Here is a 16,314-nt window from a genome sequence, read left to right on the forward strand (position 1 = left end):
TGTGCATGACGTAATCCGGCAAATATGTAAACAATATATAAAACAGTATTTGTGCATCGGCTCGTGCGTTGAGCGCACTTGCGCAAACACGTACAGGGATCCGTTTACCGGATAAATCCGGCGTGATAGCCCTGAAAACCCATAATGCGGAGTGATATTGCAGCACATAGAACTCGTTAGTGATGTATTTGTTACATTTCAAAAGATTGAACCACTCGTCACAATTTAGGGCTGTTGTTTTTATACGCGGTAATCCCCAATACCAACCGATATAATGCTACAATACATCAATTTTACAAAAGTATACTTCTAAAAACAACCTAAAAATAAATAAACTGCATTAAAACATAATTATAATCACTTGTCTATAAGTATTTAATTTATATGTCCATTCCGAAACGTAAAAAACTAAGACTTTTTTTGTCTTATATCTTTTGGGGAATAATCATAATAATATATTTTCTTGCAGTTAAACTGATGAGGTTTATTGCGTGAGTCGTATATTTCTCAATAATTAAATATGACTTTCATACTAGTATTCAAAAGTACAGTTTTATACTCAATTATATGTCTTATTCAAATTGATTGGTTGGAATGGCCGCTCTAATCATCCTACTAATCTCTCAGCGATTTGCCGAGACCTACCAACACTACACATCGTTTGAGAAGCTAAAAATAGTTGTAGGCGGGAATTGAATACCCAGGGCACTTGAGCACTTGTAAAAAATATTTGAAGAGAATTTATACATAGTACGTCTCCCTGAGAAGGCAAAGTTGCGTATACTACCGTCCTATGTTACCAGTACGTTAGAGGTTCCTGCCGCTGGTTGCATATCGATGCATGTTTTGACCTCGATATAGAAATAAGCCAAATTTAAAAATTGGAGATTTGGAAAACAGGTTTGCACATCTTTATTCTAGATTTCCCACTATTCGAGCATACGCCTCAAGATGTTAATTCCATATTAACTCTCAGTCGAAGTGAATTCTAATAAATTTATTGGAGCCAACTTCTCCATCTAAGGCTTAAGGAATTTTCAAATGCTCTGATAGATACCGCATTAATGTTCTCATATGATGAAATGATAAGGTCTTTTAGTAGATGATAACCTTCAGTCCATGACTCCTACACATATAATGTATTTACTGATATTTCGTTATCACTGATGAGCAATTAATATATTTATTGTGACCGAATTTAAATGTCTACAGTTGAAACAAACACATTAATAAAAAAGATATCATAATTCCTTTCCTGCAACATGTCCAGTAATCTACGTAATTTAACAAACTACATTTCGTAATATGTAATTTAATTGATAATAGTTAATCGTTAATAGTTAATTTTAATTATTAAGGATAGGCAATTTATGGACTCAAATGATGGTAAAATGCAGTTTTGTGAACAAAAATACAAAACATGTAATTTTCCCTATATTAAAAATGCCTGAAACTTGCTCGTCTATTACAAAATAATATTTTAAAATTTACACCCCAAGGTTACAGTTTCATATTTTAATAGTTTAATACAGTAATGGTTCAAATAAATTTCACTTATGAAAGATCATATTACACATCCTGTCACAAGGAATAACGGTCCTTTACAAGAACAATCATGCAAAACTATCGCTAAACAGGCCTTCTTGCAATTGGCCTAACTAAACAATTCCACTGCGTCGGAAAACAATGACATGCAAAAAACTCTTACATAAAATATGCAGAAAATAAGTTTAGTAATTGGGCCTCAGTTTATGGCCGACGATGGGAACAATTGGGATTGGGGGCCGGTTGCAGGTTGCATGTAGGGTGCTACTCAGCAAATTGTTTTCTGCGATGCCATCTCGTATTCCACGCGAGGGCTCCACACAACTACCACTTGCCTCCATTACATAACCCGTCCGTGTCGAATTGCCCTTGTGTTGTTGACGAGGACGACGCCTGAGGAGGTTTAAAAGTCGTAAAATATCTGTTTTACTTGCTGGGCAGAAACAGTAAAGAGCTGACTTAACATTCATCATTTTGTTTTACTCATTTCAGTATTATTATTTGTTGTAATACATTTTTTTACAATAAGTTACAGTAGTTGATTTTTGATATTTTTAAAAGACGATTATTTTGTCTATGAAATCATGTACAAAGTTTATTAACTATATGTTGTCTTGAAAACCGAGCATTATTGTATACATAAGGAATCTAATTTAAATTCTAAAATACAATGTGATTTTGAAAAAAAAAATACGATAGTTGCAGATATTATAAAAAGTGAATTACTGTGTTTCATAAATTGACAAATGTTCTCTGCTTCAGTGGTCAATACCATACATAAGATTATAGGCTACATACAAAGAGTATTAACAAATTACCTAAATTCCAGCTTGTAAACAACTTTTTGTGGTCAGGATTAGCGTTTTACTCGACATAATGTTGATAAATTTCTAATTGGTTAGTAGAAACTATGCCTTAGTCTTTAACGCCTGAAGAAAAAAATTGACATCAATTTTAGAAACGTAGGATTTCAATTTTTGTGAATTACAACACTGGCAAATGACCAAAATCCTGATTTCCTTTTAAATATAACACAACGAATAATGAATTTTTAAAACGCTAATTTCTGTTGTATGAAACCTATTTAACCAAACTCGTTCAAACATTTTAACTGGTGTAGGCCCTACTGTAGACACAAAGGACTTTATTTGAAACACAGAAGATATATAATTTAAAACATAAGTAACAACGAAATATAATTTAATTTATTTCCTCTGTGAACGTAAACGAAAGATAAACTGATTTCACGATATTGATAATGAAGTAAAACTTCTGAACTCTCAAGTACACACATGGAGCTCGTGGAGAGTCAGTTCCGATACTGATATAATTTCAAGATAGCACTTTGGAGGCTCAAGAGCAATATGGGGTTAGTATTTTTATTAATCGAATCAACTTTAAAACATTTCTGGTCTTCATCTATACCATATATCATTGATAGACGCATTATAATAATGAATCCATTTTGTAATTTAGTATAAACTGTTTTAGTGGGGTAAATCAGGTTGAAATAAAAACGCTACAATACCCTATAGTATATCAATAACCCTTCTTAATTGCTATCTTACACCTAAACAAACCTGACAAAACAATATAACTTCGTGGAAAAAACAAGAAATTTGTGAATAATCTCGTACTCTTTATTCACGAATGCCTCTTTTCTCGAGAGACAAGTTATATACGATCACTGTAACATCCCATCCCTGGAGGGCAAAATGTTAACTGACCAAAGTCGCTAGAACAAAGTTGCAGTAACATTTCAAAGCTGACATACATAATAGTTAGTAGGCGTTAGTGTGTTCTCGTGTTTGTAGACAAGTCATTAGAAACTCCACAAGTAATTATTACATTTCAATAGGCTTTGTTATAAATCAGCAAACAAGTTAATTTTTAAATACCTTGAAAAAAAGTGTATCTGTATGACCCGTCTGGGAAAAGTTGATTTTGAAGTATATGTATACAAAAATGTATATGTAACATTTCAACAACTGATTCCTTAATTGCCCAATTTTTAATCGACAGTTCTGTTTTGCTAATTAGCGTAGTCTACGTGTATGGAAATTTGAATTTCTAAGCAAAAGGCATCTTGTAGATAAACAATTAATTTCATTTAAAGATGCATTTAGGCGGATAAGAGGGTCTAACCTGTGTGTGGCTTTTGTGCACTTTTGAATAATTATCTGAAGCTCCAGTCTGGAAAGTTTTTTGACGTTACTTTAGCTAGATTCAGATGATTGAATGCCGTGCACGATACGAGTACATGCATGGGCGTATATAAAGGGGATTATCTCCGATATTTTGAAAGACAGTCATTAAAATTTCAGTCAGTAGTTTGTTTTAAGCTAGAACACATTTATGAGATCTTAAAGCTAAAAAGTTTCTCGGGGAAAGCTTCCTGAGCCACTACTTTCGACAATATTTTATACTTCCTAAATCCCAGTGTTTCCCCTCGATATAACGTTCTATATAGGCTACGACATTGAATGAGTGAATTTTTATAATTACAAATATGTCAAAGTAACGTATGTTATTGTATTTAACGTTACAGTAAAAGTATATGGCACTATTTTGTGAAAGCTTTAAAACGTACTTTGAAGTATGCCTACATGTAACAAAGTGTAGTGTGCATAATTCAAAGATCACTTTGTATCACGTTCACTATTGACTCGGTGTACTTAATGAGTCCAAAAAAGATAGCCACATTGTGCACCTGTACCCATCATTACTTTCCACACATTAAAGGCGGAGGGCAGATCCGCACTGACAGGTCGGTGTCGATATCATGCAGCTGCACCCATACCCTGTACCCGCGAACAATACAGCGGAAACGTACCCCACCAGCAGTCAGTAATTGGATACTTTAGTCCCCACCATCGATATTGGACTCGCACAACAATCGATTGTGGCTCTGCCGCTCACGTTATTTTCCCCTATAATATCAGTCGACCCGTCATCATAAAATAGGGAGTAGCCACAAATATTTCCATTAGCGAAAAGCCTACAACCGATTGGGAATAACGTGCCATAATTATTTTACACATTATATAAACATTCCTAATTCTTAATGTAGTGTTTTGTATAAACACAAATCTGGTGCAGCATTTAAAACATTTTTTTCCGTTAGAAAACAAGAAATTGTTCAGCTTATTCGTAACTATTTTTTTTCTTGAAGGAAAATATTGTCAGTCAACTAGGTTTAACGTGGTTTGTGCCTTTTTCAATCATATTTACTGTTGACAGTAAATTTTCAATCTTAAGATTTACTTATTTCAGCTTTTTTACTTTAATAGATATGTTATTTTGTCATTGGAATTTTTTCAGTAGACCTACCATTTCTAAGAATATGCAGCAATATCTTAGCTGAAATAGTAATGCCTGTAGATAATAAATCGTAGAGTACTGAGGAACCAGTTCCTAGTCCAATATTAAATAATTTTAACGTCTATAATGCATAATTAACAAAAATATAATAATTTTAACAAAAATATAATGCATTTTTATCTTTATGTTCAATGTTTAGCCTAATTACAATTTTACTTTAAGGACTAATGTAAATCACGCGTAGGTTTTTCAGTTCTCACTATAACATACACCATTTTTCCATTGAGGTTCCTTCCTTCTTTGTGAAGGATAAAACACAGAGGTTGCACAGTCAATGTATTTAGTACCTGAGAAATTAAACAATTATAAGAAGAATTTCTTTGGTACAAAGACGAATTTAGAACTTAAAAGTCCTCTCTGTCTTTTTATAATCTCTTCTGACAAATTTAGAAATAATTCCAACTTAAAAATTAACTGGCATGTAGAACTAAAATCACATCCAATGGGTTTGTTACATTTGCATTTTAAATATTCTATTGAATAAAGTATATAACATTAAAATTTAACATTTTTTACTACAAATTGACAGTTAATAACACTATCCTACCCCTATGACCTTTAATTCGCCACTCACTCAACATACTCGCGGTCACCCCAAATGCAACCACAAGAACCACCAACCGTCACTCCCGCCAAGCAAGCACCAGAAAGCCCCTGACTTCAACCTCAAAGCAATCGCTCTTATCAATATTTCTGAGTAATATGCGAGAGAGAGAGTTCTACAAAAGACGTGCGGAAAGAGTCGCATTACAATGTTTTATACAATTTTGCAATGAGTATGCATATTTTATAACGAAATTCAAAAACAGCTAAAAATCATAAATACTAATTATAAATTCGCTTATAATTCATTATTTTATATTTATGCCTATGCATTTTTCAAACAATACTATGAATTGATTATATTTACGTACATTGTCTTAAATATAACAAGACTAAAAAACATTAACACATTCTTTATTTTATTCTTACTCACACATACACTATTTTCTCTACTTTAATCCCACAACATTAAAAAGTATAGCTTTAACGTTCTTTTGAATAAATATGGGAGGGGTATTTAGTATTTAGGAATGTTGAAAATAAACTGAGTTAATATTTACTATGAATAGTCCATGCGAATTTTAATAAACAATTGAGTAATATGTACAGAACTTACTTACGTACTTCACCTGTATTCACAGAAATTTTCACACCAGACAACTTACACAACTTATTATTTTTCTCGGGCACAATTAGGCATTCAGCGAAATGCCAATAACTCGAGCCATAATTAGCAAGGTGCGCTCTAATTGGCTTATCAAACTTGAAAAGCTTTTCAAATCTTACGGTAAGATAAAACGCATTTAATTACCGCTATTCAGGAGCGACCGCGTTTACATCATGTGCGTTTGGTGGGGTGAAAGAAATGGAAAACATTAATGTTTCCAAATACAACTCACCCTAATTGGGTCGACTCAATCGGTGTTTTAATTAACTTATGTCGTTAAAGGTAAAGTTGCCTTTTCCACCTATGTAAACAAATTACAAGTGGAGTGCGACTAACATTTCTGTGCAATACGCAATAGAACGTCACCAATGTCGTGTGGAGCTCTCTTTTAACCGGAGTTTTATCCTAATTACCTCTCTTTATTTATCACTAACTCTCTTTATTTATCCGAATATTTGTATGTTTATTTGACTATAAGGTGTGTATACAGGCTATTAAATCTGTGTATTTGTGTAATTAATGGATCACAGCTATTTATCCGAACATTTGTATGTTTATTTGACTATAAGGTGTGTTACAGGCTATTAAATCTGTGTATTTGTGTAATTAATGGATCACAGCTATTTATCCGAACATTTGTATGTTTTTTTGACTATACGGTGTTTATACAGGCTATTAAATATGTGTATTTGTGTAATTAATGGATCACAGCGAATTAGAAATAAAAGATGGTGCGTAGTTTGTAAATTTGCACGACTTTAACTATGTATCATTAAGGCATAGTGTATTTTTCTAAACTTTCGCAGTGGTTCTAGCAAATTATTGTAAATAACGTATACAAAATTATCTGAGAAGTAAATGAAAAGAATCTTAATTTACAAGTATATGGTATTCAACAATGGTATTTACAATGCTTCTACAAATACAAATCCAAAATAGAATGTAAACGCACGGCTTGTTTTTGTATTACGTCAAATTATAAGCTAATACAAATGTTTCTCGCAGGATGAAATCTTGTACATAATTTGTTGACACAATGTTTGTACACAGTTGCGTAGTTATTTCTTTTAAACTATATTGATTGCAATCTAATATACATGTTTATAAATTTATATCTACAAACCTATAGTTCCAAACATAAACTATCTTTAAGCCTAATTTTTGATAATTATTTCAATTTTGTGACTTTTATCAAATGTAATTCGTTAGTGTACGTTTTAAAATAACAGTTTAATTTTGTAAATAGCTTTTACTTTTGGTAATGCACAAAGGCTAAACAATGAGAATATATTTAATATGATAATCTTTAAAATTTAAATTTATTTACATTTCTATACTATGCATGTATACAGTGTCCATCTACTCGAATATAACATATTGTATATTTGTAAGTATCATAATATAGCCAATCTCGTCAAATGTAATCATAGAAAAGTGTCTCCTTAGTAGAAAGCCTACTTTAAGGACTTTCTAAACATAATATGGGCTACTACAAGTATTGCTACTATAAATGATCTAAAATAAATTATATATTTCCCTTTTTTTCAATTGTATGATTTCATCCCATACGTTAATTGTATTATTTCAAGTGTACTTTGTGGCAAAACACGGAAATCTAAATATGGTATTTTATACTAGTCTCGTACGAAAACAACAGACTCCTAAGTAGTGGTAATAGTAGGTCTACTTATAATACTAGTCCGTAATATTAATGTATTTAGAGATAATGCCATACGCTTAGGATGTTTTGTTTATTTTTTACCAACGGCATTCCACAATTCATTTATATAATTAACATTAAGATTTGTTTTACAGATATTTCTGAAGAAGAAAACAAAAATTGAGAGCAGCTTAAGCACAATAACGTACAAAATAAACACAGAACAAAATAAAACTTACAGAACAAGATAGTGAGTTGATAGTGATGTTCGTAAACTTAGAAATAGCATCATTTCGTTTCATAGTTTGAGACAGTTTCCTCAAAGCTCGACAGCGACCATTATACGGAGATTCTAAAAATATTTCAAAGCATCAAACAAAAACAAACAGTTCCAATTAGTGATGGAGTAATCTACGTCGATTTAAAAAAGAGGCCTACTTTGTTAGAAAATATAAATTTTATGAGTTATTAACTAAGATTAGTTCGTTATTTATTGTATTGCCCGCCTTCGCTTGCCACATGACATTAAATAATCTTTGTTCAAATGGCTTTTACATAAGAAGAGTAGGACTATTATCCGGAATATTCAAATGACATTCGTAAATCATATTTTAGCTATTTAATAACTAACAAAGATTTTTTTAAAATTAAAAAATATCTATCTTTTAATAAACAAGCCATTTAAATTATGTTTAGTTTATGTGAAATCGTTTAATTGATTTAGAAATTACACTTTGTAAGCAAAACAAGCAACAGGTGGTCTCAATTTGGTTCTGATCACCTAATAATGGTAGCCTTCCATTTTCCATACGGTTTTAAATTAAGATTTGAAAAGGTTTTTGAATTAAGAAACCTTAAGACCTTACTGCGGGAGTGTATACATCGACAAATTGTAAACTCAATTGAAACTTTTGTGTATGTCCTGTGTACAGATTTGAAATGAAAACCGTCTCAATAAAAATAACTTTATACTAATTATCATAGTTGTTAGGCCTAAAACAAACAAAACATGTACAAACTGTATAGGCTACTTGGCTGAGCTTCAACAACGTAACTTACAAATACGGCCGTAAACATCTGTTTAAAACTGTTGATAAGTTGTTTCGTACAATATATAATGTCCAGGTCTAGTAAACATCTATGCCTATACTGCACAATTGTAAAGTGAATGGCTTAGGATTTAATACTGAATTTAAAGGGAGAAATATCACTTTTAACGTGATAAAGGTACAACAATATTGTTGTTTGAAAATTAACATTTTAAAGATTTTCAAAAGTTTAAAAATCGATTAAAAGATCGCCAACAAATGTAAGACTATTGCTTAGACAGTTAAAAGTTTTTAGCTTTAGATATTTTAATGTCAAACAAGAATAAAATCAGGCATGTGGAATTAATTAATAACCCAAGATCTGAATTGCTGGTGAAGAAAATGTTAGCCCAGATTTTAATAAATGATACAAACATGGATAGCTCCGATTTTCTGAAAGGTGTAATAAGAAGAAACGAAAACTATCAATTTTTGTTGGGCAAGATATTAATGCATATTAGCTAAAATTAAATCTAAAATTACAAATATTTCAAAATTTGAATGTTGCAGCAGTTGGAAATCAAATTCGAAAATAAGCTTAGGTCAGGTTATACAATGATGCGTGTATATTGTGAAAACCGCAGCGATTATTCTACAGTATGCAGTAGAAGACACAACGTCTAACCTTTACAGAAGAAATCATATAATATAGCACAACGTAAACTGGCAAGGTTAATAGTTATTGTATTGTATATAAGCAGCAAACACAAAGCCCAACCTTTTACAGAAGAAATCATATAGCTAGCACAAAATTAATTTGTAAAATAATCAATTATGTATAACCTTTCTTTCATAAAAAATAATGACCACACAAAAAATGCTGTAAACGAAATGTGTTATGATGATGAAGATATAAATATGTGTTAGTAAACGAGGCGTTATTTTCTAAACTTGCGAGTACTTTATGCCGGCCAGGAAGCAGTCCAAATTTCAAGGGAGTTAAATCAATCAGCATGCCTCATAAGAAGCGTCAATAATGTATATTTAGGCTCAGCAAGGGAGCAGATGGAGAGAAGCCAGGGCGAAAATAAGCTGTCCACAAGTCATGCTAGTGTCACAGCTACTACATTTCTGCTTTAGCGCTTGAATGTTGGAGTTAGTCATCGACTGAATGGAAGTTTGGGACATCTCTGATACTACAAGAAGCGTACATCGGGAAACACGAGCTTTAAATAAGGGATGAGGCAAGAGTTGTAAAATTAGAGCGGCAATCTGCATCGGGCGCGTCCAACCACGCTATATTTACACACTTAAACCGTGTTAACCCAATTAAAATCACAATATCCTCGTGAAACATTTTTGCACGATTTACAAATAAAATAAGTGGATTTCCACGTCATTCAGTGATGGAACTCTAAACATTTGAAAGCCATATTTGAAGATTTTATTTCCGTAGCCAATTTGAAATGAACGAACAAACGCGTATTGATTAACATTTCACGTGCATTAACACTTCTTTATGGTCACATCATTTAGTAGGAATAGACTATTATTATGAATTAAATTCTTTGTAGGATGGGTAATCTATTTTAGCCAGACCTCAAAAAAGGCCTTGGGTTGGTAATAATATATTCTAAATATTCCCACAAATATCTTACTTGGCCATTGTTACTGCTCGATGAATTGTAACAAAAACCGTGATAAATTGTCTGCACAATACCATTCCAGTACTTTTTAAGCTATTTAATGTAATATAATATTTTTTTTACAATAATGAAGAACCGAAAATTGAGTCCACAATTACTAATACGAAATTCTACAAAAACATAATAAATGGCTGGCCACTGAATTAACACCTTAATTGGGGAGTATAGGCCTAAGTGCGGTTACAACTGATTAAGAGTTAGAAAAAAAAAGTATAGGGGTACGACACTGATGGGTGAAATAAATGGTAACACCTTCATACCTTGGTTCTGATAAGGGAGTAGTTGGTCGGGCGATATGACATAACGGTTGTGGTTGAAGAAGTCCTCCCGGGAAGCCAACACAGACGAGACACTTAGTATCCTAAGTAAGCACAGAGTGAGCACCACAGATACCACACACTGACACATGTTACTGCGCGGTGACGGACGAGTGACGGGACGCGGGGTAATGACGTCTACTCGCGGCAGCGACGTTCACATGACTGACCGAAGTGCGGGAACGGACTGGTGGCGCGGCGGGTGTCTGCGGCGCGCGCTTCGCCCTCCGAGCCCTGCGTACATCAACCCTTCTGTCGCCACTGCTGCCCGCCACAACGGCAGCCGCTAGCGGGTCACTACACGATGCTTGTACAGTGTACAGTGGTTACTTCAGTATCCGGATATTTATTTTCTGTCTGTTGAAGCCAACCATACACAATCTCCTTAACTTATTATATTTATTTTACAGGGTTTTATAGTATACCCTACATTCAATGTTTTCTAGGGTACAGTCATTCACTGAAAAGGCCGCGTGTCATATGGTGAAGCTTTAAAGTACTTAATTAAGACAGGTTTTGTTTTGACTGACAAAAGTCATAGGTGATGTATAATAAAATGAAGTAATACATTAAAAACCACATGAAATTCTAAATATGTGATGTGTTACAGTACTTTCTCATATGGCTTCCCATGCAGACACAAGCACTCTAAGTGTTGTGTACATACATTCTCCACGTGGCAGTGGCAATGTATAATTGATTACATAATGTATTGAAAGGTTGGGCTCTTAACTTAATCAAACACTAGGGGTCACACTTGTTCGTTAACGTGTCCTTTTGTTTTGTAAAGCTGGTTACATTGGAAAATTTGGGTATTATTTTACATCATAGAAAACTAGTATACAGACACATTTTATCTAACTTCTAGAGTTTTACTAAGCTGCAAAAATATGAAGCTGTTTGTTTGAAAAATAAATAGATAAATAAGATCTAGATAAATGAAGTAATTTATAACGCAGTAAATGATCATTAAAATAAGTATTTGAATCGTTTAAGAAGTGAATTACATGTGAATTAGTGGGGTTTTGTTACTACTGGAAGTAAATATTTGTCATTATCTGAATAAAACTAATTTCACAGATAGAGTTAACACAGTGATAGCGCGTTCTTTAGCGCGTATATTAAACTGATGCTTTGAATTTATGTACTCGTAATACATCTCTGATACCACTATTTGTTTGTGCATGTTTGTTCATGCAGCATGAGTAAAAATAGTTTTCCATTAAAGGTATTTAAATGTTACAAAAAACTATACTCATTATGAAATAAATAACTTAGGAATGTAAATACTTAAGGAATGTATATACTTAGGAATGCACAAGTGCTGAATTGAGAACTTTCATCCATATACTTTACAGACAAGACAAATAAATATATGTTTGTGTTCCACTACTTGACGAGAATTTAATGTCCACAATATTTCATTATCTATTGATCTGGCGTAATACATACACATAAGTTCTGTAATTTACTTGCCTATAAGTTATATTAAGCAAAATTTACTGGCTTTGCAAATATTTTGTTTGGAGACTGAAGGTGACATAATTCGAACAACAAAACGTTAACATGTTGATATTCAAAAGACTGTTGAAAGATTTGCGTACATTGACGTATTTCAAATTATCGCATTCCGATTAATGATAATTAATTGTACAAAATTAGATCTTTATTTCCTATCTAAAATGTGTTAGATGGGAGTTTTTGTTTTTCAGATTATATATTTTTTATTTTAAAGAAGGCTAAGTAGTAAGCTATTGAAAGCAATTAAAAGTCACACCAGTTGCAGGATTACTTCCTGTCAAGCTTTTGAGAAGTATGGAAGAACTGCTTTATCCATTGCTTGTACGACTAAACAATCTTGTCTAATCTAATTTTCAAAGATTATAAAAAATAAAAATTGTTATGAATGAATTACCTCGAATTGTACTGGCAACCTTAATGAATAATTGGTTTAACCTTTAAATAGTCGAGGGGCTAAGAACCAATTTGCATTGTAAAAGCACAAAACCTGGCAATTCTTTAAATTGGTAGAAGAATTTCTTCTAGAAAAGAAATCGATCGTCAGCCTCTCTAATTTTCGTAATAGTCAAAATGAGAGTGTATCAAAAAGGTTATAAATATAAAATGAAATCTTTTTCAAATACTACATTTTTTTGACTAATATACTTAATATCAACCGCTAGACCTGGCACTGATTTAAACATTTTTAACGTTTCAGATAGTTGATTTTAAGTGTTTCAAGCTAATAAATAGTTATCCCTTCATAACTTAACTCTTTCGATACCCTATAATGAACTCCACCAAAACTAGTGCAGCTAACGACCTATTTCATTCTTAGGAGACATTCCTGTATCAATTACAATTTCAATATTTCAAGAATAACCAGTTTGTGTGCTGATTCTATGTAAGTTGGCTCTGGGCTTATGAACTAAAAGGTTCGTACACAGCTCTAGGTGCTTTAAGCGTACACGTAAGCAAACGTAATTTATGGTAGAAAGTCCATTAAAATCAATAGTGCGCAATAATCTACCACTTATAGTTAATTCATTGCACGTTAAATGAGTTATTATTATAACATTGGGCAATTTGTAAATAGCATCACTCGACTAATAATTAGCCTACTCATGAGACATTTTCCTTACAAATAACAATAACAATAAAAGGATACAACGAACAAGGACTTACCCAGCGGGGAGTTCAAGGGGCCAGACCTCCAAAATTTAAAATAATTTTTTTATAAAATGATTATTATTATTTGAATTATTATTATTACTGAAATTTACAGCGGAAAGATCGTCCTCAACAAAAAAAAAATGCGTCAAGAACTTTTTAAAAGAACGAAATGGGGCCTTACTCTCTGTCCATGACGGGAAAATATCAGTTGTCTGGACCCCCCCCCCAAATTGTTTCCTGGCTGCGTTCTTGAAAACAGAGTATCGAAGGACCTGACATGACGTAACAAAAGAGGTAGCGCACAGGCGGACAGTAATTATAAAGCTGTATTTTGCTTACAGAGTTAGTTTAATTTGCTATGTACAGTTTAATACATATATCATATTGAGTGCACAGTAACGTACAAATAAAACCTTTTTTCAGATAAGCTCGAATTTCACAGAAAAATCTTCAGAGCAACTTAACTTGTCTGTAACTTTAATCAATTATTTGTTGGTGAAGGAGAGTTGTCAGTTAACTATTAATTATAGAAGGAAACCGACGGCCGGACTGGGTGAATAATGGACGTTGCCGACTTGGAGATGTCTCTGGGCTAATTGTTTACTAACTTGAAATGCCGTCTAGAGCCATTCAAGTATTCATGTCTGTTATCGATCATGAGTACGACTAGTGACAGAGATGGTCAATAGAAGATTTCCAGGATTAAAGAGGAAACAGTGCTTGATACAGTCAGCATTGAACCGTTTCCCCAGTTTATGGTACTTAAAACATATTGGCACAAAGTAGAAGAACAAGTTATCTATTTTTTTTTGAAGTTTCATTATTTAAGAAGTCTTTTTTCGCGATCAAAGAGCCAGAACCAGATCTATGAATCAAGAAGGGAGGATATCAAATTCAAGACGTTGTGTGATACATTTCATGATGCTCTCTCTTATTATTAAAGTTTTCTCCAAAACCACATCAAGTTTTTTTCTGTGGACTTGTTGGTCATTGCTGATTTCTCTTTTAAAACAGATTCGTTTTAGTTGATTACCTATATTCAACTGTCAGGAGTGGACATTTTTTCAATAATGGGTAATAAATAATTAGCACTACGTATTGTGGTTCGCAGTGAATAATTAATTAATTCGTTTCCCCAATTCGCTCTCTTCCTCAGTTGGAGAATCAACAATCTCATAACAACAATCTAGGTTAAAATAATTCTTATATGTTAGGTTAGTTAGCCACTTGAGGAAAAGGTCGGATTTCAGATCTCGAAATGAATAAATGATTTTATACCTTCCAAAAAGAACAAAGTTAATATGAAAAAAATGAACATCTTGGAATTAACTGGCCACTTTTACAAGTATTGTGGCCAGTTTAAACATAGCAAAATAAAATACACTGTTTTTGTCAGTTGAAATTTAGTGGTACTGATTTTTCGTATTACTGATCGATCAATACCCTAAAAATTATGTTACCTTCAATAACTTTTCGTCTAAATGAAACTCTAAATAATATTAAATGTACTTTTATATGATTAGGATTCCGGTAAATATGAGAAATTAAGCGTTGGCACCTTCATGTGAATCTTAGGACTACAATACAATATGTAATATTGAAATTATTAATTAATGTATGGGTTTTAAGTTTTATAAAAATTATAATATATAAAAATTAAATTTAATCATTTATGTATGGTAAAGAAATTACATTTCTTTCGTTTAAATTTGAAATTAAAACTGTCAGTACCTTAATCATTCGTGACCAAATTCTCTGAAATTTTACATCATATACACTATCTCGAGGGATGTTACTTCATTAATCACAAGCAGTGCAAAGCAGTACCTAATATTAAGACAGTTTTAATTACGGCTGGGGGTATTCGTGATCAGATTATAGTCATAACGTAACTGTGGTGGGAATGTTTGATTCAATGCGAATATTGAGGTTCTATTTCACCTTCAGCTTGGTACAGTGTCTGAAATATAACACTGGTACCGATTGCCTCCTGGAATCTTGAGTCCACGTTTGTCTGAAGAGATTCATAAAAGATCGGTGACGATGACGTTCAAACCGAATCCTTTTGTGCACCTGATAAGATAACTGTGGCAACTGAGCTTAAATATAGCCTAGTTGTCTCTGATAAACTGCAAGGAGTTCGCTTTGAATATCTTCTACACTGACTTTCTATGGATCTCTTCAGACAAACTTGGACTCCAGATTCCAGGAGTCAAACTGTACCAGTGTTATATTTCAGACGCTGTATTAAGTTGAAAGTGAAATGGTGCTTAACTCAATATTCGCACAAACTCAGGCATTTCGTGGTATTGCCAGGCACTTTAAATTAGTTTCTGCCATAATTGACAAGGTACTAATTAAAGTTTATTAGATCGTTATCGGTGATATATAATATTGAAAAATAAGCACTTTGCAATATTGATTTCTTGAAATATCTAAATATGAAAACGAGCTCTCCATTAATATTTAATAATCGATTCTCTCAAAGTACAACTTTGTGCTGATGGAAATTTGCCATGAAAACTTATTAAACATGTGTAAACTGTAGTCTTAATTTATACTATCTTCTCTATTTTAAGATGGTTAGAACAGTTTTAGAGAACTTTAAGTGAGGGTTTTATAGTCTTTACTTACACTTTGTAACGATGGAAACAAATTGTCCTTAATTAACTAATGGGATTACACTCTATAACTTGAACTCCGTGTATCTATAATACACGGAGATAATTTTTTATCTGTAATATTCATCCTGTTCGACCCATTCGACATGTTTTACTTATCTGTATGATAAACA

At 32.7% G+C, this 16,314-nt stretch overlaps 1 protein-coding gene across 9 annotated transcripts in view; it reads right to left on the reverse strand.

Annotated features, from left to right (window-relative positions):
• The window catches only part of LOC124364418 (hemicentin-2-like), a 516,416-nt gene extending 505,386 nt beyond the window's left edge, over positions 1–11,030 (reverse strand). For all 9 annotated transcript variants that reach the window (XM_046819906.1, XM_046819907.1, XM_046819899.1 and 6 more), the window contains exon 1: positions 10,791–11,030. In XM_046819906.1, the coding sequence (XP_046675862.1) occupies positions 10,791–10,938 (148 nt within the window). In that variant the 5' untranslated portion in view covers positions 10,939–11,030. The remainder of the gene's footprint in view (positions 1–10,790) is intronic.
• Positions 11,031–16,314: the final 5,284 nt, after the last annotated feature.

Source organism: Homalodisca vitripennis, chromosome 6 (assembly GCF_021130785.1).
Source record: "Homalodisca vitripennis isolate AUS2020 chromosome 6, UT_GWSS_2.1, whole genome shotgun sequence".
NCBI lineage: Eukaryota > Metazoa > Arthropoda > Insecta > Hemiptera > Cicadellidae > Homalodisca > Homalodisca vitripennis.